The sequence below is a fragment of the Phacochoerus africanus genome, chromosome 3 (assembly GCF_016906955.1).
Source record: "Phacochoerus africanus isolate WHEZ1 chromosome 3, ROS_Pafr_v1, whole genome shotgun sequence".
In the NCBI taxonomy this organism is placed as follows: Eukaryota; Metazoa; Chordata; class Mammalia; order Artiodactyla; family Suidae; genus Phacochoerus; species Phacochoerus africanus.
The window spans coordinates 201581263-201605488 of NC_062546.1; the positions used below are offsets into that span (position 1 = coordinate 201581263).

The following is a 24226-nucleotide window of genomic DNA, read 5'->3' on the forward strand; positions in this document are numbered from 1 at the left end:
CCCCGCGCCCTGCAGTTGCTGGAATCCCTCTCCTGCACTCATTCAACAAACATGGACTGAAGGTCCGCAGGTGCCTCCCTGTACTGTGCGCGGGGGGTGGGGGGGTGGGGGGGGTGGGGAGGCAAGGCTGCTTCGTGAACGCCTCAAAAGTATAAACGATTGCTCCGCGAAACTCCAATTCCTTCCACAACGGTGTGGAATTGCAGGGAGAGAGGCATCATTACTGCCGGAAACCCAGCACGTCTTGGGTCCTGTGCCCCCCACCCCCATGCCATGACAGCCCCCAAACTCGAACCCATCCTCACCCTCCACCCACTGACGCCCATTCCTGTGCGGTTGACACTGGATCCCCTGAGGGGATCTCAGCACAGGGCCCCTGGAGACCCACACTGGGTCTTGTCCTTAACTCCAGGTCAAGGGGGGGAGGTGATTCTTACAGCCCTGCAGACAGAGGTGCGGCGCTGGAGGACGACGGGTGAGGGGCCGCACCCAGCACAGGGAAGTCTGGACAGAGGTCAAACTGAATGACTTCGAGGCTAACAAAGGATTATGACTAGTCACCACGGAAATAAATTGGCTTTATTTTTTCTCTAAAAGAATCTGGACCGGGTGTTTTTCATTTGTAAAGTCTTTGCTGTTTTGTTTGTTTCTGGTTCATTCTTTACAGTTTTCTACCATGAGGGTTGAAGGGTCCATCTTGTTTTAATGAAGAAATGGTGTGAATTGGAGGGGTTTGTTTCCATTTTATCGGTTGATCAACTAATAAGCCTGTAATCTTGCGAAATGTCAAAATGTAGATTATGAATAAAAAAGGTGTTACAGAATATAAACCTGCTGGCATGGTTTCTCCTTCGAGAGTCCATGACATTGAAATCACTACATGAGAAGAGTGGAGTGCCAGCACAGAGTTACTGGACGGTAGTGTGAGAATTGGCATGAGAAAGTTGTTATGCTGATCAAATAAAGAAGCATCCAGGGAGCTGTCTGGGTGGAGTTTCCATTGCTCACCTCTGCTGTGACAGACACGAACTTGGGGTGCATCCGGCCACAATGCAAAGTTAGCATTTGAGAGAAATGTGTGCATCTCCCTTTCTCGGACCTTTTAGAACACTGTCCTTTTTAGATAACAGTGTCTTAGCTGTTTGCGTAAAACTTACCAGGCCAAAATATGTCTCTTGCATGTGACTGGTGAGTCTGGGGTCATTTTTAAATTAAGGACATCCCATGCCTTCTCTTCCATGAACCCTTCTCGGGAGGACAGTGTCTTATTCCAACCAATAACGGGGGAACTTCTGTTTTGGAAACATTTTCTGTCTTTACTTTCTCTGATGAGAAATCTGTATTCTTCATCTTTATTATCTCAGCATAGATCTGGCACGCGGAAGAGTGACAAGCGGCTCAGCGTCAAGTCTGCCAAGTGGGGACGAGGTCCCAGCACAACCCTGACCCTGGACAAGGCACTTCACCTGGCTGAAACCCAGGTAGGGGGACGCCAGGAGGCTGGTGTATTTCACAGGAGTGCGGCGAGGATCGAATGAGAGAAATTTGTGAAGTGCTGTCATTAATCCCATGAAAAAGGTGGATGACCTCGCTCGGCATCTCGTATCGCGGCAGATGCCAGACGCGACAAGAAACTGTCATTGTCCACCGATTACATCAAAAGATAAGGTGCCAAAATATTTTGAGCCATGATGGCATCTTAGAAATAAGTGCCTGGCGTCCCCAGGTGACAGCTTCGCAAGGTCACACTCCAGTATGCTTGTTGACGGTCCAACCTTTAAAATTTTCTAGTGACTCTAGAAAGGCCTCCCAGCCCCTGCACCTCAAGGTGCGGTCGCAGACCTGCAGCCTCAACGTCACCTGGGAGCTGGCTGGACATACACCCCCCACCCCACCCCGCCCCACCCCCGCCCGGCTGAATCACGATCTGCCTTGGCACCCGTGTCCAGGGGGTTCCTGGGCCCCTGACAGTCTGGGAATGGCTGCATGCCCCTGGGCTGCAGGCCAGGCCCCGGAGCTGCCAAGTCCTCGTGGGTGTGTCCCCCGGCTCCCTCTTACCTTGGAGAAGGCGTCGGGCCACACGGTGGGGGAGCCGTGGTTGAGCAGCGCCTGCACCGTGCGATGCGGCGCGGCCTCGCGGGCGCAGGCGGCCGTCTGCAGGACGCAGGCCAGCGGCGTCGCGCCCCCGTAGTCGAGCGCGCCCGCGTCGGCGCCGTGTCGCAGCAGGAGGCGCGCCAGGTCGTGGCGCGCGCGGCCGCAGGCCTTGTGCAGCGGGCTGCGCTCGTCCTCGTCGCGCGCGTCCGCCGCCGCGCCGCCCCGCAGCAGCAGCGCGCACAGGCGCAGGCAGCGCGCGTGCTCGTCGGGCCGCCGCGCCGCGCCGCACGCCACGCTCAGGGCCGTCTCGCCGCGGCCGTTCCTCGCGTCCACGCTCGCCCCGCGGCCCAGGTAGAGGAGCGCGTGCTCGTCCAGGCCGTGCCGCGCCGCCACGTGCAGGGGGGTGTCCAAGCCCGCGCCGCCCGCGCGCCGCACCGAGGCGCCGTGCTCCAGCAGCGCCTGCGCGCACCTGCGGGGAGGCCGAGGCCGGTCAACGGGGCGGGGCGGGGCGGGGCGGGCCGGACCCCGCCCTCGCCGTCCCCGCCCCCCGCCGTCTCCGCCCCCCGCCCCCGCCGTCTCCGCCCCCCGCCCCCGCCGTCCCCGCCCCCCGCCCTGGTCGTCCAAACACGCCTGGGCTCCCCAGCGGCCGGTCGCGTCCAGACTTCGGGTTCCCGGGCCTTGGACACTCCCCCTCGCCCCCACCTGAGTGGGCTCCCTGAAATAGCTAGGGTGGCCCCAAGGGCAAAGGACGGGAATCCAGATCTCCTGTGCCCCGGCTATAGCAGTACCAAGTGAACTTAAAAAATAAAGAGATTACGGCAAGCCTGGGGGGCAAGGCCCACTAGTTACCAAATGGTGGACACTTATAGGGACATTTCCTAAGACTCCACGAGCAGCGTTAAAATGGACTTTATTTATTTATTGCTTTTTGGGGGGGCAACATGTGGAGGTTCCTGGGCTAGGGGTTGAATAAGAGCTACAGCTGCAACCTACACCACAGCCACACAACACCAGATCCAAGCCACATCTGCGACCAGTGCCACAGCTCATGGCAATGCCAGATCCTTAACCCCTGAGTGAGGCCAGGAATCGAACTCTCATTCTCATGGATACTAGTCAGATTCGCTCCCGCTGAGCCATGTGGGAACTCCTGACTTTGTGATTTATAACTGCTCGGTCCTACTTTGGAAGGTAACGTGGTTCAAACGACTGCTGGAAACAAGAATTACCTGGCCTCCTTGTCACAGGTGGCAGTTGAGGGCTTGGGAGTCAAGGTTCTGAAGAGGGTCCCTTAGACCGTCAGGCTCTTTATCAGCTGGCGTGTACCTCAGCTTTGCGACGGTGAGAGGAAAGGCTTGCCTTAGTCCCAGGGAGGGACTCTATCCATCCCTCAAGACACGGACACCGCTTGTCACTGGGGTATCCTCAGATGGGACTGGAAGCGTGGGTGACACCCTCAACCACGCCTAACGGTGGGACTGTATTTCAACCAAACTCTGCTTGAACAGACTGGATTTTGGCTGTATGGAAATTCCACCATAGTGTCCTGGGCATCGAGGGTCCCTTGGGACATGTGGTCTCCGTCAAAGGTGAGTGTCTTCTGCTGCCTCCAGGTCCATCAGCTGGGTCCCAAGTCTGTCCTCTGCCGGGACAGCAGCTTCCTCAGAGCTGTTTCCACACCTGGGAAAGTCCAGGCGCTCCACCTAAGTGCAGGCGGCAGGCTGCTGGCCAGGGAGACCCGGGCTGGACCTTGGGCCTCGGACACTGGTGGCAAGCAGTCTGCCCCATCCTGGGAGTAGGACAATCTCACAGACCCCCCCCCCCCCCCCCCGCCAAGTCCGTCCTCCATTCTGCTGGCCTTGTCCTTTGTGGCCACTGCCACAACACAGTCCCACGTCAGCCACCCACTCCTGGGGCACCTCCTGGACCTTGACATCCCTGTGTTTGTCCCACCTTTGGATGCTGACACGCCAGCGGGCACACTTCCATTTGTGGCTCGGGTCCCTCTCGCTCACTGTCCTGTTGGTACCTTCCTCATCTAAGCACTGTGGAGCCTGGAGTCCTTGAACGCAGACTCTCTCAGCCCCTCCTGGCTTCACTTCCTTCCCTGGGGGGCAGCGCTCCTCTCACTCTCTTCTCAGCATCCTCAATTCCCTTGGGTTGAGGGGACATGGCTGTTCCCTACATCAGCTGGCCAAATCTGCAACCAGGAGCCCATTCATCGTCCACTCTCTCTTCCCCACTTGGCTGGGAGGTGCCGTTGGAGGAACCGCCGTGCATGGAGATTGGCTTCCAGGCTCAGCTAATCTCAGGGCCCTTCAGTTCACACCTCCCAGGGCTGAAGGCTGGCTCCTTATTCTCTGTCCTTTAGTGGCTATTCCAAATGTGGACCGTTATCCCAAGCAGTCCTGTTTCCGCTCCCTTCCCACTCGGCATTCTATTCTTACTTCATTCAGAGAGCACGGGCGCTCCTGGGAACTGCCATCCTTTGCCGGTGAATCGGCCCTCACATCTGTTAGAATCTGTTTCTACTCGATGGTCCTCTTCCTCCATTTGTCTCTTGATCCCCTTGGCCCAGGCGTAGTCCTCTTCTGCTTCCTTAGGGGTCTTGCTTTATAAGTTACTTGCTCCTTGCTTTCTCCTTGTTCTCCTGTGTTCCCCCCACCCCTCTACAGTTGGTCACTCAGTCCTATTGATTCCATCTTGCTAATAATTACTTGAACTGCTTCCTCCCTCCGTCCTCATTGTCACTGTCTTTTCTTGAGGCCCCAGTCATTTCTTGCCTATTAATGACAGTCTCCCAGTTTGGTCCCCTGTGCCAATCAAACAAGCTCCGTAGCACCTAGGGCGAGTCTTCCAGTGTGATTCATGAAACATGTGTCTGCTGAAAGCCCAAAGACTCCTCCTGCCTGTTGGAGAAAGCTTGGGCTTTTTCCCCCGCCAGGACACAGGACATCTCATGATCTAGGTTGTGTGGCCTCGCCAGTTCATTGCCCAGGGCTCCATCCTGTGCTTCCATCCTACCGGACCAGGCGTGCTTCTTAGCATGTAGCCTGTGCTTCCTTTCTCTTCCCCTCGGTCATGCCTCTGTGTTGCTGTGTAGCCTGTACCTGAGCGCCTGGGCACAGCCTTTATCACACCATGTTTCAAATGTTCGCTGGCACGCTTGGCTCCTCTCTTAAGACTGTTGGCTCATTGAGTGTAGAAATGGGGGCTTATTTATCTCTGCTTCCCGGCACTTACGGCAGGCCTAGCTCACAAGTGGTCTTCCCTAAAAGCATCTTGAACAGATGCGTTTCCTTAATGAACAGCTTCCAGTTTTCCATCCCATGGCTCTGCTGTTCTCCCCATTATTCACCTGGCTGGGGCTTGAGGCTTTCCAGGCTGGAAGCGGCTGCCCTGAGATCGGTTTATATTTCTACCCAGGGGGTCTGGATATTTTTAATTCTCTCTCCATATTTCTCCAGCCTCCATATCAGCAGTATGCCAGGAAGTGGTCTGTCTCGGGTGAAAGACCTTTACAAACAAGTACAGTTTGATGTGAAACGTCCTTTGGGACAATAAGCAGCTAAGTGAGGATGCAGATATGACACTCAGAGTGCTTCAGATCCGCTACCTCCTTGCCTCTCTGGGAGGGATTTTGAACAGTGCAGCAGGAGGTGAGAAATCAAGAGTTCCGTCTCATTTTGCCACCGACCCTGTGTGCACTCATAAACAATTACAAAACATTTTCTTCTGTGCGCACTCGCTCTCTTTTTTAAAGCAGCCCAGCCTCTCCAAAGAAGTCCCCTGGGAAATACAAATGGGTCTCTTTTCCACATGCACAGCCGAACTGGCCAATGGCCAGGTTGCTCTGTGCAACAAAGATACCTTTCAGAAGAATGAGGACACTGGCCCACTCTCTGGAGGGCCGCAGGTGCCTTTTCTTTTTCTTTCTTTCTTTCTTTCTTTTTGTCTTTTTGTCTTTTTGCCTTTTCTAGGGCTGCTTCCTGCAGCATATGGAGGCTCCCAGGCTGGGGGTCCAATCGGAGCTGTAGTCGCTGGCCTACACCAAAGCCACAGTAACTCGGGATCCGAGCCGTGTCTGCGACCTACACCCCAGCTTATGGCAATGCCAAATCCTTAACCCACTGAGCAAGGCCAGGGATCGAACCCGCAACCTCGTGGTTCCTAGTCGCATTCATTAGCCACTGAGCCGCAACAGGAACTCTGGTGCCTTTTCATTTTTAATGAAGAGCTTCAAATTGGCTAAAGCTTGGCATTTTCTTAGAGCAGGTAATGACCACAGGCATGAGAAAAAACAACAGAGCAAATTGACCGGGGCACGTCTCTCTGGGCACACACTGGGCAGTCATTAAAAATGAAGGTGTGGGAGCCTGTTTAATGACATGGAAAGCTGTATATGCAGTGGTTATGTGAAAAGACCAGGTCACAAAACAGCATTGAACACTCCCATTTGAAAGAAGAGCAGAAGTGTCATACGCACAGAAAGAAAGCTTAGAAATACGTGGGTCAATGTGCGTGGACCTCTGGGTGACGGGGTGATGGGTGCTTGTATCTCCTTTTTGCCAGCCTGTATTTTCAAGTTTTCAAGTCCATTTTCCCAGAGGATTCAGAGTTGACAGATTGAAAGAGGAGCCACCACACAAGTTATTAATCACCAAACCCATCCCCTCCACCAGCCACAGCAGTAGCTTGGGGATTCTAAGAATGTCAGCTCAGCTTCCCAGGTTCCTAGAATGTTCTCAAATCTTCCGTGGATCTGTCCAGGCACAAGCAGCGATCTTGGAAAGCGTGGACAGCAGGAAAGCACGAGGGGGCGTGGAGAGGAGAGGGCAAGGGTGGCGGGAGGTCCTCGTGATGAGCAGGGCAGGGATAACAGTCTGGGGACCTCCAAGGCCTGACCTTGCCAACCTGACCTTGTAGGCATCAATGCCCCCAGTTGAGGAAGAAATGGCCCAGCAAGGAAGGCACTGCCCGAGCCTTTGCAGGACTGTGCCAGGAACCCAGCTTTGGCTGAAGCCTTTCCTTCTAAGGCAGACTCGGGGAGCAGGTTTCCTGCTATCCTCACAGACACCAGTAGAAAAGCCTGGAGCCAGTGTGGGACAATCGCTGTCAAGAGTCAAGGGTAAGCTCCCATCTGACGATGTCAAAACAACTTGTCTCTGTCTTACAGAGATTAAGGAGACACTGTGTTGTCTGAAAAGCCTCTGATACGCAGCAACTTGGGCCAACGCTGCCCACCCCCCACCATCCCTCATCCCCGTCTTTGATAATGATCGTGACAGGCTGTTACAGGGCCCAAGGTTGACAATGCCCAGAAAAAGTGGCTTGAGCCAAAAGGCAGGAGTTAATAGAGATGAACCCATCAAAGGCTGTTGAATTAACGTCATTTTAACTTATTTCTAAAGAAAGAAGTAGGACTCTGACCCCACGTCCGCACACGGCTCCCTCTCCCGCCAGCATCTTCCTGAAGCGCCTGCTTTCCCACTCACCTCCCGGGTACAGAAGGTGCTGAATGCTTCAGGCTGGGCCCCCTCACAGCTCACCTGTTCCCTTTCACACCGCCTGCCAAGCCGCCCTGCACCCCACAGGACAGCATCTGCTCTAGGCGTTCCTTCTCTGCCCCCACCCCCTCCCCATCCCTCTGGTTGCACAGAGCCCTCACATGTGGTATTTCACAGCCTCTGATTCTGAGCTAGGAGGTCAGTGCACTGACCCAGCACGTGGTCTTTTAATCTATTATTTGAAGAAAGTTATCTTTAGTCCTTGCAACAAATCTGCGTTGTAGGTGGAGTTTGCATGTGGGGGAAATTGAGGCTTAGAAGACCAATGACTTGCAGAGGTCCATCCAGCCAGAACCGGTAGAGTGGGGACTGGGCTGCTGTGCCTGGCTTGGTTCTCCGTCCACCCTCCCATCCTGCTGCTCTTCCCCGGGGTACTATTTGTTAAGCACCTTCTGAGCCAGACACCTGCTAGGCATTTCCCATGTGTTCCCTCTAAACTTTTCATTCCTTGGTTCATTCACCAGGTGGAGAAGGTCCTCCTTGCTCTATACAACAGCCTGTCAAGGCAGGGGATGTGCATCTTTGCGGAGCACTCCCCAGAGATCCTGGGATGCTCGGCGTCAGGACACTGAAGGCGTCAGGGGGCCTCGTGCTATAGGGCAGACAACAGGAACCTGCTTCTCTCCCAGTCCCGTGGGTGGTCCTACACTGTAGATTTCATTCTCCCTCATTTTCAGTGAGGATTCAGTGTTTTGAGGTTTGACCTCAAGAAGGGGGGGACCTGGGATGTGACAATGACCACACGGTCAGAACATCCTGCTTGGGACGTGAACCCCAGCGGGTAGATAAGAACCACCAAAAGAGCAATCTTACAACAGTGACAAAGAACTACAGGAATGTAAGGCAAAATTCAAGATTGAAAAAGATCTCTTAAATTTTTTCATGGGGAAGGAGACACTGCTTTCAAGCCCTCTGGTAGGGGTGTTCAGAGGCTGTCTCCTGAACAGTGTCAACTGCCGGAAGTCGCTGGTGACCTTGGACAATCCTGACTGCCCTCTCCTGCTTACCTCCCCTGATTGCCGCCTGAATCTCTTCTGACAGACAGAAGGGATTTGACGCTAGGCAGTGTGTTCAGTGAGAGTAATGGGTGTCATGAGCCAGTCTTGTTGAATCATCATTATGCTGCTTTTCCTTCTGGGAGTTGACATGCAGGCAGATGGGCTGGAGACATGTCCCCGGGGGCAGGGTGGCTGGAGCCCTAAGCTGGGCAAGGGCAGGACTGACGGGGGGAGTGCTGAGGACACGGGGGAGAGGCAGGAGTCAAATGCAGCCTCACTTTCTGATGAAGCCACTGGAAGGAGTCTCCTGCTGTGGACTGACTTGCCAGCGGACTCCAAATGAAGGATGGGGGAGCCGTCGCCCGACTTTGATGGAGGAGCAGTTCTACTTGGCCTCCCTGGACCTTCTGCTGAGCCTCTCCCTTGGGGACCTGCCACCCTTTCTGCTCTGTATTTTTCTTCTCCCTCCCTTACTCCCAGGATGCTAAGCAATGAGCCTGTGGAGCATAAATGTTTACAACTGAAAGAGAAGATGTGAGTGGACCCAAGAATCGAGGGGAGATGGAGAGGGAAACTGGGTGGCCATTTCTATTCCTACTGTTTCCCTGAGAGCAATGGCTGCCACTTAACTTTTTTTCTAAAATGTTGAGTGGTTGTGGTTGGTGATGAAATTTTGGGCACATTCTCCCCAGACTGCAAGTGAAATTCTGTATTTCAGTGAATGGAGGAATGATTTAAGGAACAAACTTTGAGATGTCATCTCCGCTGTTTGCCTCACTTGCCCACAAAGGGGTATCTGACTTTCTGGAAGCTTCACTAGCAGCCCATCCTCAACAAGAAATGGGCAAGCTTTCTCTGTTCCCCTGGTGCCAGTTTACTGGGTGAAGGGGGAGGCCCAGAGGCATCAGAGTGAGGGGAGGAGATGGAGGAGGGAAAAGTGGAAGGAAAGACTCTACTCTCTTCTTAGGCAGGAATGGGGGTGATGTGGGGGAGCTCTGACTTGTACGAGAGAAAAGTTTCATAGGTATGCACTTGTATGTATTTTTAAAGTGAGATAAAATGTGCACACAGAGAAACGCCCAGGTCTTAAGCGTACGGTTGTAGACGTGTCTGCAAAGGAGTACACCTGTGTAATCAACGTCGCCGTCAGGACATGGACTGTTTCCACCTCTCCCAGAAGCTCCTTTGTGCTTGCTGCCAGTTAGTCATCATCCCCACAGGCAACCATGGTTCTGAGTTCGCTCAGTATGCTTTATCTTTTCCCAAAATTTCTACTTTTTTGTGTCTAGTTTCTTTAGCTCAGTGTGACATCTTTGCCATTCACCCATGTTGTTGCATGCACGACTAACTCTATTTTTTTTATGAGTCATATATAATGCATGTTTTAAAATTACACATAGAACAGTTTTAAAATTCATTCTCCTATTGATATTGAGGGGCATTTGGGTATTTCCATTTTTGGCTATTATGACTAAAGCTGCTATGAACATTTTTATATGTCCTCTTGTGGACATAATATTCTCATCTCTTTTGGAGAAATAGCTAGAAGTGAAATTGCGGGTGGGTATATATTTAACTTTAAAAGAAACTATCAAATAATTTTCCAAGGTGATGACATCATTCTACACTCCCCCCAAAAATGTGTGAGAGTTCCAGTTGCTCCACGTTCTTGCCGGCGTTTGGTGGTGTCAGTCTTTTTGACTCTAGCCGTCCTCGGGGGTGTGACACAAAGAATATTTCCTGGTGGTTTTACTTTGCATTTCTCTGATGACTAATGATGCGGTGCACCTTTCTGATGGCTTATTGGCCATTTCTATATCTTTCTTGAAGCGTCTGATGGAGGATTTTGCCTGGAGGGTAAAGGTTTGATTTAGCTTGGATGACTTCTAATTCCTGGCCGGTGAGTCGCATGTATCAAATAGAACTTGGCAAGGGACCAGAAAGCTGAAGACTCTGCCTGAGATGCAAGGAAGTGGCAGGGGAGGGGAATAAACATATTTGAAACATTGTGACAAGAGATGCACAGGGCTACTTCCTGAATATGCATAGTTTTTGAAAAAAAATTAGGTTAGTAAGGGAGAAATGATATTTCGCTATTGCTTTCTCTTAGTTTTCAAACCTGACAGTTCCCACTTTACTGGCAAAACATGGGCTCTTGGGGGCCCTGGTTTTCTAAACTGGGGATAACCATGCCTTGCAGGCCTGCTAAGGGGACGCAGCAACCAAGACACTTGCAAGTTCTCAGGATGTGACGTCTTGCTACAAATATCAACTCTTCCAATGGGGACGGCCCCTAACTGACGCCTTGGTCTTTAATATTCCTTTAGGTGCCTCAAAGTCCGGTTGAACCAGACCCCTGGTTTCTCCCCTCAAACTACAAATCAGCCACTCATCTGGGAGTGGAGAGTGGACGGTTTACCAGATCGTGCGTCCAGGCCTTCGAGCCGGCACCTCGTGTTAATAAAGCTCCTGTTCTTTGGGGTTGGGACGAGGGCTTGGAATAGCTGTCCCCGCTCCAAGCCTGATCAGAGAGTGCCTTCCTGTCCTTGAGATTTCAGCCTGCCAGGTCCGAATTAGAAAAGAACAGTCCCAGGATTTTCTTCAATAGTTGTTCCTCCTCAGATACAAAGCTGCTTTCCCAGCTCCAATTCTGGCTAACGAATTAATTTTTTATTTAGTTGAACTGACACCACTGAGACAAAAAAGTAAACCTGCCTGCTTTTGGACTAATCCGTTCCTGACGGAAGCAAGTGAAGCACGTCCTCCTGACTTTTGTTTAAATCAAGACGGCTTCAGATGAGAAAAAGTATCCGGACTCTGCTAATTCTTTTCTCCTTTTAATTACCTCAGAATTTTAAAAAGAGTCAAGGAGAGGCATCTGATAATAAATAGGGCGCGGCTGGCATGCAGGCTCCTAACGTGAAGAGAGTAACTTTACTGGAACTTTTCTTTTTGGGAAAATCTCTTCAAAAGACACCTAGATTAAAGCTCCGATAACCCTTTTTGTGTGTTGAATTCTGAATGCTGAAGCTTGCTGGTTGGAAGGAAGCACAGATAATTTTTTTTTTTTTTTTAATCCCAGGAACTCAGAGACTCAAAGGTTTTAAAGTCCTGCACCCATGGTGAATTGCTGACTAAAAGGGGTTGGAGCAGAGCTGGGTCCCTAGGTGTGGAGACCACTGCCATCAAGAGTAAGGAAATGAAATGGCTCTGTATGTAGGTCAATGACCCCCCTCTCTACTGAAAGGCAAAAAAATTAAGGATGACCTAAAATCTACTATGTATAAAAAGATTCTGGAGAAAGTAGCTCTTTCCTGTCAAAGTGATAATGTTTATACTATCAGAAGCTAGACCTCCTCGGAGTCTAACTTTAGGGCGACTCTTCAGAGCTGAAAAGCCATAATCTAAACCTCAGGCCCTTTTTGACATCTGCTAACTTTTATCCTTCAAGGTAGTTGGCTATGTTATTGTAGAGGTGTTCAATGGAAGCCACCAGCGTTTTCTATTAAATCGTTGATGTTGAAGGGATCCTAAGTCAGCTGGTGCATAGTTCTGTCTGAACTTCGGGTGTATTCATCACTTATCTTAAACTTTTCCCCAATAACCTGGATTTAAATAAGTCAAGGCTGTCAAAGGAGATCACCAGGGAGAAAGACTCACGTGGAGACGCGTGGAGACAGAAGAGAAAATGAGAAGAAAAAGACGAAAGAGGAAGAGAAAGACAAAAGAGACGTTAGAAGCCCCATTTTCATACAAAGACATTTTAAACGTCTTTATTAAACAATGCGCTGGATGTGAGTGATTTCTGGAAAACCAGCTGAAGCCAGGAAATTAATTTCTATCACACAGTGTATAAGCTGAGTAGCTCAAATGGTCTGCAGATGCCTCAGCTCTTAGGATAACCAAACGTAAGCTTGTTGGCTTGTCGTAAGGGCTGTTGGCAGGATTCACAATAATTTGAGTTCTGAGTAGGTGGTACATTCTCACTTCTAAGTGAAAGGCAATATTTTTATATTACTGTAAGGCAGAAGGTTGGAGCCCAAGGTATGAAGCAAATTGGGTTTTTGAAGCCCTTTCTATTTTAGAATTATTTTAGACTTAAAAAAGAGTTGCAAAGATAGTGCAGAGAGATCCCAAATGCCCTTTACCCAGCTTCCTCTAAAGTTCACATCTCGGACTTCCCGTCGTGGCGCAGTGGTGAACGAATCCGACTAGGAATCATGAGGTTGCAGGTTCGATCCCTGGCCTTGCTCAGTGGGTTAAGGATCCAGCGTTGCCGTGAGCTGTGGTCACAGACACGGCTCCGATCCAGCATTGCTGTGGCTCTGTCATAGGCTGGCAGCACCATCTCCAGTTAGATCCCTAGCCTGGGAACCTCCATATGCCTCGGGTGCGGCCCTAGAAAAGGCAGAAAGACAAAAAAAAGACAAAAAAAAAAGAAAGTTCACATCTCATGTTATTATCGTACTTTTGTCAACATTAAGACGTTAACATCATGGAGTTCCCGTTGTGGCTCAGTGGAAACGAATCTGACTAGCCTCCGTGAGGATACAGGTTTGATCCCTGGCCTCACTCAGTGGGTTAAGGATCCGGCGTTGCTGTCAGCTGTGATGTAGGTCGCAGACGCAGCTCAGATCTTCTGTTGCTCTGTCTGTGGTGTAGGTTGGCAGCTGCAACTGCGATTTGACCTCTAGCCTGGGAACCTCCATATGCCTCAGGTGTGGCCCTAAAAAACAAAACCAAAAAAAAAAAAAGAAAGAAAAGAAAAAGAAATTAACATCAGTCGAGTGCTATTTAGGGACCTCCAGATCATCTGGATTTCATCACTTTTCCCACCAATGTCCATGTTCCATTCCAGGGTCCAATCCAGGATTCTCTGCTGGATTTAGAGAACCTAGGTTTGAACGAGAGAAAAGTAAATACAGAGCTGCCTTTTCGGGGGGTGGGAGGCATGGTGTGCCCGTCAACATGGAATAGCATCAAATGGGTATTTTCCACAGGAACAGGCAATAGTTGAGCGTATGCTCTTCAATAGGGATATTACTGGAAATAAGTCATAGCTGACCAACAAATAGGGAAATAAAGCAAAGAAACAACAAACCTCATATTAATGAAAAATAGTGAACTCCTGTTTCAACTCCCATAAAACAGACACAGGGATGATCTAAGAGGCCTCAGCAATTGCAGTCAGCATCTGCATCATTCTTAACTATATGCCAGGCGCTCTTCCAAACATTTTTCCGACATTAGGTAATTTAATTCTCATAACCACCCTTTTGCTAGCTCAAATAGTATCCCTGTTTTACAGATGAGAACACTGAAATGACTTTCCTCAGCTTGCACAGCTAGTAAGTGTTAGACCTGGGGTTCAACCTAGCCTTCGAATGTAGCAAAATATGTACCTGTAACATGTAAAATGGCAGGGTGTAAAGATATCAAAACTGAGTGCATTCAATATAAAATTGTGCAATAATTTTGCCAGGTTTTTAATATTTAGAGAGACTTTTGCTTTGAATGGGTTGGCTTATGTCCTTTAATAAAGCTGGTGCTTCTTTCTCTTCTAGAAAAGTGCCAGTAGGAATCCATCAGCCCATACCCTAACTTCCAGGCACACAGATACTCTACCTATTCTTGGCCTGCTCTTGGCACACTACTGTATCATTACCATCCTCTCCCTTGAAACCGAAAGCGTCTTGAGGGAATACACTATGTGTCCTGCAGCACAGCCCCAGCACCTCATAGAATTCAACAACTGGAGAAGGAATGCTTGTAGGAATGGAGTTATTACTGGATGAACTTGGAGCTGTACTTTTCAAAAATAGATGGGATTTCTGTCGTTTTGTCAACAGGTGTCAACTTTATACACCAGCAAATAATCTACCAAATGACTCAAAGACAGAAATTGTAAATTAAAACGAGGAGGAAGTTAATCCCATGTTGAGTAACTAAAAAGAACCTCTCTGTAGAAAGCAGAGAATGCCTGCAGCTGAGGGCAGAAGCGGGTCATAAGATTTGAGCTCCCTGCCCAGTAGGATTTGCAAGCACTGAATTTCTTGACTTCTTTAAGGGTTTCTGGGATCCCAGACTGGGGCTCAGTGAAGGCAACCCAGGCAGAGCCCAGTGGACCTTGAGTTGGGGAGTTGGAGCTGGGCGTCCAGGGACACCAAGGCAGCTAGAGTTTGCAGGGCAGAGTACTTGTGGGGGAGGACTTCCCAGAGAAATAACTTTGCAGAGAACCCCCTTGAGTGTTCAGGTGAGTGGGGGTGTATGAGGAAAGTGCCTAATGCTGGGGGAATAACCACTTGAAAGGCTTAGAGGAAACTCTGACCACAGTGTGCGCAGGTTCAGGAATACTGCTGGGTCTCAACAACAGGGTGAGTGTAAAACCTCATAAATAAGAGGGCATGGATTAGAGCACTAAGAGGAGTGTTGTCCCGGTAGTGGGAAAAAATTAACTTTAGGCCAAATACTGCTCTGACCCTGCCTAACACAGCTTAAAAGCAAGACTCAAAAGGACCAAACTATTTCCAACTAACTTAAAATCCCAAAGCAGAGAGTAAGAATATGGGTAGATAACAAAAGTATCCAGCACCAAATGAAGTAAATGAAGAGAAAAATCCCAATAAATTAAAACTTGCTCAGGGAGTTCTCACTGTGGCACAGCAGAAACAAATCCAGCTAGCATCTGTGAGGATGGGGGTTCAACGCCTGACCTCATCCCATGGGTTGGGGATCTGGTGTTGCTGTGAGCTGTGGTGTAGGTTGCAGATGTGGCTCAGATCCTGTGTGGCTGTGGCTGTGGCTGTGGCTGTGGCGTAGGCTGGCAGCTACAGCTCTGATTTGACCCCTAGCCTGGGAACTTCCATATGCTGTAGGTGCGGCTCTAAAAAGCAAAAACAAGAACAAAAACAAAAACCAAAAAAACCAAAAAGCAAAACACAAAAAACTTGCTCAGATGACAGAATTGGTAGACTGGAACATTAAAATAGTCATTATAACTGTATTTCATACTTTGAGAAGTTGGAGGAAAGATCGAACATATTAAATAAGAACATGAAAGATACAAAAAAAAGACCTAAAATTGGACTTCTAAAGTTGAAAATTATATTGTCTGAGATGAAAAATGCTGCAGCTGATATTAGTGGCAAATCAGGTATTTCAGAACAAAATATAAATCAAGTACAGAAGGAAAAAAAGTACAAAAAGGAATAGAGCATCAGTGAACTGTGGAACAACCTCAGGTGGTGAAACTTACATGCAGGTGGAGTCTCTAAGGCAGAAGTGGGGACTGTATAGGAAAAATATGTGAAGAAATATTTACCAACAATCTTCAAAATTTGATGAAAAGTATAAGCCCACAGATCCAAGAAACTCAGTGAATCTTAAAGATAAGAAACAAGAAAACTTCATCAAAGCACATCAAAATCAAATTGCTCAAAACCAATGATAAGGAAGAAATATTAAAGCCAGAAAAAAGCACATTATATACAAAAAAAATATTAGGAAGACAGAAGATTTCTCATAAAAATGCAAGTTAGAAGACAGTGGAACCGTGAGTCTAAGACACTGAAAGGAAAAAAGAACCTGTCAACCCAGAATCCCCTACCCAGCAAAAATACCTTTCAAACACTCAGATGAAATAAAGATTTTTTTCCACCCTACAGTCACTGAAAGGATTCATCACCAGAACAACCTCACTATAAGAAATATTAAAGAAAGTCCTCCAAGCAGAAGGATGATGACACCAGGTGGACTCTTAAATCTACACAGAGGAATGAAGGGAACTAGAAATAGGAACTGCATGGATAAACATAATTTTTTTTCCTATTATTTCAATATATCTAAAAGATTATTCACTATTTGAACAAAAATAGTAAAAATTTACTAGAGGACTTATACGCAGAAGTAAAATATATAATACCAACAGCACAAAGGCCAGGAGGTGAGAAATGGAATTATACTGTCAAATAGTTTTTAGATTATACATGAAGTAGTATTACTTGAAGGAAGATCGTGACAAAGTAAAGAAGTGTATTATAAACCCTAAAGCAACTACTAAAATAATGCAACAGAAAATTATACAGAATAAGCCAAAAAAGGAGATAAAATGGAATCCTGAAAAAATAATACAGAATAGGGTAGGAAGAGAAGAAAAGGGAACAAAGAATGGATGAGAAAAAAAGAAAAGATAGCAAGATGTCTGATTTGAACCTAACCATATCAAAGTCCCATTAAATGTAAATGATCTAAACACTCGATTGAAATGCAGAAACTGCTAGACCAGATAAAAATGGACCTCAGTTATAATCTGCCCACAAGAAACCTGCTTTAAAAATAAAGACGCAAACTGAGGATGGCCTCGATCAATAGTCACCAAGGAACTGAGACTCTCAGTCCAACAGTCCTGAAGGACCTGAATTCTGCCTATAATGATATGAACTTGGCAGCACATTCTTTCCTGGTTGACCCATTAGATGAGATCCCAGCCCCTGGTGTTTTTTAAAATTTTCTTTTGTTTTGTTTTTGTCTTTTTAGGGATGCATCCACTGCATACAGAGGTTCCCAGGCTAGGGGTCAAATTGGAGCTGTAACCACTGGCCTATACCACAGCCACAGCAATACCAGATCTGAGCTGTGTCTGACACCTATACCACAGCTCACGGCAATGCCCAATCCTTAACCCATTGAGCAAGGCCAGGCATTGAACCTGTGTCCTTATGGATACTAGTCAGATTCGTTTCTGCTGAGCCACAATGGGAACTCCCCGATACCTAGCCCTTGTTGACATGTTGAGTGCAATCTTGTGAGAGACTCTGAAGTAGAGGACCCAATAACGTCAAACCCAAACTCTACCCACAGAAGCCAGGAGATCACACATGTATGTTGTAGTAAGTCTCCAGATTTGTGGTAATTTGTTACACAGCAATAGATAACTAATGCAGATGGAAAAGGCATACTACGTAACACTGATCAAAAGAAATCTATATTAATATCAGACTAGATATTTAAATATCAAAATAGACTTTAGAGCAAAGAATATTGCCAGAGAGAAGGACTATCTTTTAATAATGATGTCAGTTCTTCAAGAGGACATAACAATACTAAATATTTATGTAACTAATTATAAAGCTTGAAAATATTTGAAGCAAAACTGATAGAACTACAAAGAGAAATAGAGAAAATTATGATTATAGTAGAAGGTTTCAATAGCCCTCTTTCAATAACCTGCAAAAACAAGTAGGCAGAAAATCAGTAAGGATATAGAAACTTTCAAAACACTATTAGGCAACTCGACTTAATTGACATTTATAAAACATGCCACTCAAAAACCACAGACTACACATTCTTTTTTAGTGCACATGGAAATTTTTATCAACATAGAATATATTTTGGATCATAAAACAAGACTCAATAAAATAAAAGGAGTAAGCAATAAGTCCTCTAACTATAATGGAATTAAGTTATAAACAAGTAATAAAAAGACAGTTGGATGATACCCAAATATTTGGAAACTAAATATTCCACTTTTATATAACCCGTGGCTCAAAGAAAAAAATCAAAAAGAAAAAATTAAAAGGGAAATTAGAAAGTATTTTAAACTGATTGAAAGTGAAATTTTAACATATTAAAATTTGTGGAAATCAGCTAACATAGTACACGGGGGACAGGTGAGCACTAAAACCTATTTTAGAAAATAAAAATCTCATCAAATCAAAGAGATTAGCTTCCATCTTATGAAACAGACAAAGAGGAACAAATGAAACTCAATGTAATCAGACAAAGGAGGACAATAAAGATTGTCTCAGAAACCGATGCAAAGTAAAACAGCAAAACAAAAAAGAAAATAAAACCCAAAATAAGACTGATCAGGGAAAAAAGAATAAAAGACACAAATTCCAATATCAGGAATGCGAGTGATGATTCTACAGATTCTGCAGCTATTAAAAAACAATAACAGGGAACAACTTTATGCCAATAACTCCAACAACTTAGAGGAAAGAGAGAAGCCACTTGAAAGATAGATACAAGCTGTCAAAGCTTGCTCAAAAAGAAAGAAATATCCTGAATAGCACTAGAGCCATTAAAGAAATTGAATTCATCGTTGAAAACCTTTTCTTTGAGAAAACTACAGGCCAAGAGAGCTTCACTGATGAATTCTGCCAAACATTTAATGAAGAAATAATAACAATTTTACACAAGCTCTTCCAGAAAATAGACAAGGAGGACTCACTTTCCAACTCATTTTTGAGGCCAGTATTATTAAGCTATTAAAACTAGACAAAAGCATTACCTGAAAAAACTATAGATCGGTACCTTTCATGAACAAAGATGCCAATATTTTTTAAAAATTTCAGGAAATCAGACGCATCAACTTATAAATTGTGGTTTATATCAAGAATGCAAGGTTGGTTTAACGTTTGAAAATCAATGTAAATAATTATATTGACCAAAAATACACCATTGAGCAACTCAATATATGCAGAAAAAGCATTTGAGAAAACTCAATATTCATTTATAGTAAAAACGCTCAGCAAACGAGGGCTGGAAGGGTGCTCTCTCAATCTGAAAAAGGTCATTTACAAAATACCCACATCAAATAGCATACTTAATGGGGAAAGATTTAATTCCTCTAAGATTAGAAATAAGGAAAGTTGTTTGCTTTCATTACTTCTATTCACCATTGCAGGGGAGTTTCTAGCCTTGTATCCAGATTGCAAAAGAAGTAAAACTCTGTTTATTCACAGATGACATGACATGATTGCCTACACAAAAATATTATGGAATTTATGATAGAACAATTAGTTCTATACTAGAACAATTAGTGAACTTGGCAAGGTTGCGGGTCTCAAGTCAACGTGCAAAAATAAATTCTTGTCAATTTTACACAGTAGTTACTACAACAGAAATTTAAATAAAAATACTGCTTACAAAAGCATCAAAACCATGAAATAGCTAGGGATAAATACGACAAAATATGTGCAAGCCTTGTACACTGAAAACTATAAAACATAGCTGAAAGAAATTAAAGGTCTAAATAATTGGCAAGATTTATTGTGTTCATGGGTTGGAAGATTCAATATTTTTATGTCAAGTCTCCCCAAATTGATTTATAGATTCGCATTAACCTCAGTCAAAACCCAGCAGCCCTTTTTGCAGAAATTGACAAATCGATTGTAAAATTTATATGGGAAGGCAAAGAAGCCAGAATAGCCAAAACAACTTTGAAAAAGAAGAGTGAAGCTAGAGAACTTCTACCACCTGACTTTATGATTTCTCACAGAGCTGCAGTATTCAATATACTGTGGCACTGGTGTCAAAAGAGACAAATAGGTGTTCCTGCCATGGCGCCGGGAGCTAAGAATCTGCAGTGGTGTGGGTTTGATCCCTGGCCTAGGCACGTCCAGATGCTACAGGTGAGGCCATTAAAAAAAAAAAAAAAAAAAAGACAAATAGAGCAAATGTAATTGAGGTAGAGAGGAACGGCTCTGCCACAGAACCCTGGGGACCTCGCATGTATCTGCACAAGCCACACAAACAAAATTTGAACCACTGCTGATGGTTCTTGGCAGAGCACCCTGCAACCCTCCGGAAAATAAGGAGCTGCTACAAGACCACTGTCCGCCCCCCACCGCTCCCCAACCCCTACCCCATGTCCCCTGGGAGGCTGTCCTGAGATGTTCCTCATTTCCTCCTGGGTTCCGATGAGGTTTGGGACTCCCTGCCTTGCCCGCCTCAGGACAGGACTGCAGACTACAGAACCGCTCACCTGAAATCTGGATTCAGGAGCTCAGGGCTTCCTAACTCACATGCTATCAACTGGCCCTTTTGTTTGGATATTGGCCTTTGTGGTGTGTGGGATAAGAACTATGTGGAATTGGAATTCCTGTCATGACTCAGTGGTTAGTGAACCCAACTAGAATCCATGAGGACGCGGGTTCAATCCCTGACCTCGTTCAGTGGGTTAAGGATCTGGCGTTGCCATGAGCTGTGGTGGAGGCGGTAGACTTGGCTTGGATCCCATGTTTCTGTGGCTCTGGCATAGGCTGGAGGCTACAGCTCTGACTGGACCCCTAGCCTGGGAACCTCCATATGCCAAGGGCTCGGCCCTAAAAGGATAAAAAGACACCCCCCCCCAAGAAAAAAAGCCCTATGTGGAATTGGACCCTCTGGCCAGTCTTCCTTTATGAGTGTTTATCTGTGTTAAAAGGTCTGAGTGGACAAGGGGCTCCTTGGGTCTTCACCAGTTGAATAGGTCAAATCTTTCCCGTCTTGTGTGTACTTGACAAGAGAGCCAGGAATAAACCCTGTATGTAGTCAGTTGATTATCAACAAAAGTGCAAAGGCAAATCCGTGAAGAAAGGAAAGGCTCTTTGATAAGTGGTGCTGGAACTACTGGATAGCCCCATGCAGAGGAAAAAATCCATACCTTACACCATATTTAGCTATTAACTCAAAATGGGTCATAGACTTAATTGTAACATATAAAATATCAATTTTTTTTATCTTTTGTCTTTTTAGGGGCACACCCACGGCATATGGAGGTTCTCAGGCTAGGGGTCTAATCGGAGCTGTTGCCGCCGGCCTAGGCCACAGCCATAGCAATGCGGGATCCAAGCCGAGTCTGCAACCTACACCACAGCTCACGGCAATGCCGGATCCTTAACTCACTGAGCGAGGCCAGGGATTGAACCCACAACCTCATGGTTCCTAGTCAGATTCGTTTCCACTGCTCCACGATGGGAACTCCAAAATTATTAAATTTTAAAAGAGGAAAACATAGGAGGGAATGTTTGTGGCCACGGTTGGGCAAAGTTTTTTTTTTTTTTTTAGGTAAAATAACCCAACACAATCCCTAAAAGAAAAAAACTGATCAGCTGGACTCCACCAAAAGCAAGAACGTCTATTCTCCAAAAGACACTTTTAAGGAAAGAAAATATAACCCAGAGACTGGGAGATAATATTTATAAATCACATGCCTGACAAGGGACTTGTATCCAGAATATATAAATTCCCAACTTTAAGAAGAAAACAAACCACCCAATTTTTAGAATGGGCAATAAGGAGTTCCTATTGTGGCTCGGCAGATTAAGAACCCAACATATTAAAAAATAAAAATAAATAAAAAGAACCCGACATAGCGTCTTTGAGGATTGGGGTTCGATTCCTGGCTTTGCTTAGTGGGTTAAAAATCCAGCGTTGCCACAAACTGTGGCATAGGTCACAGACTCAGCTCAGATCCTGTGTTGCTCTGGCTGAGGTGCAGGCTGGCCTCTGTAGCTGTGATTTGACCCCTAGCTCGGGAACTTCCATATGCTGCAGGTGCGGCTCTAAAAAGAAAAAAGAAGGCTATAAAAACAATAAAAAATAAAATGGACACAGATTTGAATAGGCACTTCACCAAAGAAGAAAAAATGGATGGCAAATAAGCACCTGAAAAGACACCCAGCATCGCTTGTCACTAGGGAAATGCAAATCAAAAGCAGAATGGAATTCTGGTAAATACCTCTAGAATGTCCACAGTCAAAGAATGACCATACCAAGGACTGGTGAGGATGGGAAGCGACCAGGACACTCATGCGTTGCTGGTGGGAATGTAAAATGTTATATCCAATTTGGTAGGGAGCTTGGTTGCTTCCTAAAAGATTATCTTTTAAATATATCAGGTGACCCAGCCATTCCAATCCTAGATACTAATGTAGGAGAAACAAAAGCACATACCCGGATGAAGGCTGGTGCACAACCGTTCACAGCTTTGTAATAGCGCCAAGCCTGCAACAATCAAACGTCTTTCAACATAGCAATGGGTAGACCCATTGTGGTTTATTCACACCGTGGAATACCACTCAGCAATGAAAAGGAGTGAATTATGTATACACACAACAGCCTGATGAACCTCAAAGTAATATTGTCGGTTGAAAGAAACCAAATGGAAAAAGACTGCATTCCGCTTACATAGAATTCGAGCAAATTCAGACTAAGCTGCAGTGACAAAAAGCAGATCGGTGGGATAATGGAGGAGGGGAGGGAGGGATTACAATGGGGCAAGGGAACCTTTGGCCCGTGGGGGGTGGGTTCACCGTCTAGCCCATGGGGCGGTTTCATCAGTGCATTCCTGTGACAACACATACCAGATTGTGTACTTGCAAACAGGCGCAGCTTGCTATATGCAATTGTAACACAGTTAAGCTGCTTTAAAAAATTATCTTGTGAGAACGTTGTGTCTTTCAGTCACTTTCAAGACTCCAGGTGGTCCGCGTGCCTCTCTGATGCCGACTCGGAACACAGGCGACATCAGGAGGTGGTGCCCACCCTCCCCTGGCCTTGATCCCTAAGAGCCCAGCAGTCCCGCCTGCCTGCACTTAACAGGGTGATTTTATTTCATCTTCATCCTGGAGACCGAAGGCCAAGACATTTTCATCCCAAGAACAGGGACTAGAACATTTTGACTAAAAGAAATGCCAAGACGACACAGCGCCAGCTGAGAACCCCGAACATAAATCCCCTGCGATGACATGGCGGCCCCCACGGCCTCTCCCGGGACCTGCTGGACCCCGAGGGGACAGACACTCTGCAAGGACAGCGTCGGGGGCAGCCTCGGCACCTGGGCACCGGGGCCCGGTGTGGGCCCGCACATGCGGGCACAGCTCGGCTGGCTTGTGGGACTCCGAAGCCCCGCCCGAGGAGCTAACCATTTATGTCACACTGTGACAATTATTCTGCATAAAATTATCATTAAAAACCCTAATTTTTCAGCCTCCAACCCCGCCAGTGGCCTTTTAGCATTCTCCCGCGCCGGCGTCTGCGGGCCGGTGATCACCGGCTCATTACCTCCGTGTGGCGCCTCCCCCCTCGCGCTCGCAATCAAGCGCTAATTAAACCCGCGCGGGGCCGGGGCTGGGGCCGAGGCCGGGGCGGGGGGCCGGGCGGAGCGGGCCTGGGGGCCGCCGCGGGGCTCCGACGGACGGCGACGGCCGTGGCGGCGGCCGAGGGCTCCCCGGCCCCGCGGGGGTCCGGCGGCGGGAGGGGCCCGGGGCGCGGGGGCGGGGCCGAGGCCCTGGGGGCGGAGCCTGCAGGGGGGGTGGCGTTGGGGGTGGCCGGGTCCTCTGACTGGGGTCTGGATAGGGTCCGGGCGCGGAGGGCGGCCTGGGCCGCGGGGGGGGGGGGGGGGCAGAGGGCCGAGGTCGAGGCCGCGGCCGGGGTCCCGGGGCGGCGGGTGCGGGGGTGTGTGTGGGTGGCGGGTCCTTACCCGAGCGAGGCGGCCGTGCGGCAGAGGTGCAAGGGCGCCAGGCCCTCGGCGCTGAGCAGGTCGGGGTCGGCGCGGTGCTGCAGCAGCAGCCGGGCGCAGGCCGTGTGGCCGCCCAGGCAGGCCTCGTGCAGCGCGCCGCGGCCGCCGGGGCTGGCGTCCGGGTCCGCGCCGCGGCCGAGCAGGTGGCGCACGCAGGCGGTGTGGCCGTGGGCCGCGGCGATGCACAGGGGCGTGGTGAGCTCGCGCTTGTACTCCAAGGTCCAGAGGCCTGGGGTGGGGGGAAAGTGGTGAAGAGGTGAGGTGAGTGGGGGGCACCTGTG

At 47.8% G+C, this 24226-nt stretch overlaps 1 protein-coding gene across 1 annotated transcript in view; it reads right to left on the reverse strand.

Moving 5' to 3' along the window:
* Positions 1-24226, reverse strand: part of ASB18 (ankyrin repeat and SOCS box containing 18) — a 64690-nt gene that overhangs the window by 16541 nt on the left and 23923 nt on the right. Inside the window, exons 3-4 of the mRNA XM_047773840.1 lie at positions 23907-24174; positions 2059-2563 (exon numbers count right to left, since the gene is read on the reverse strand). Coding sequence (XP_047629796.1) covers positions 2059-2563; positions 23907-24174 — 773 coding nt within the window. The remainder of the gene's footprint in view (positions 1-2058; positions 2564-23906; positions 24175-24226) is intronic.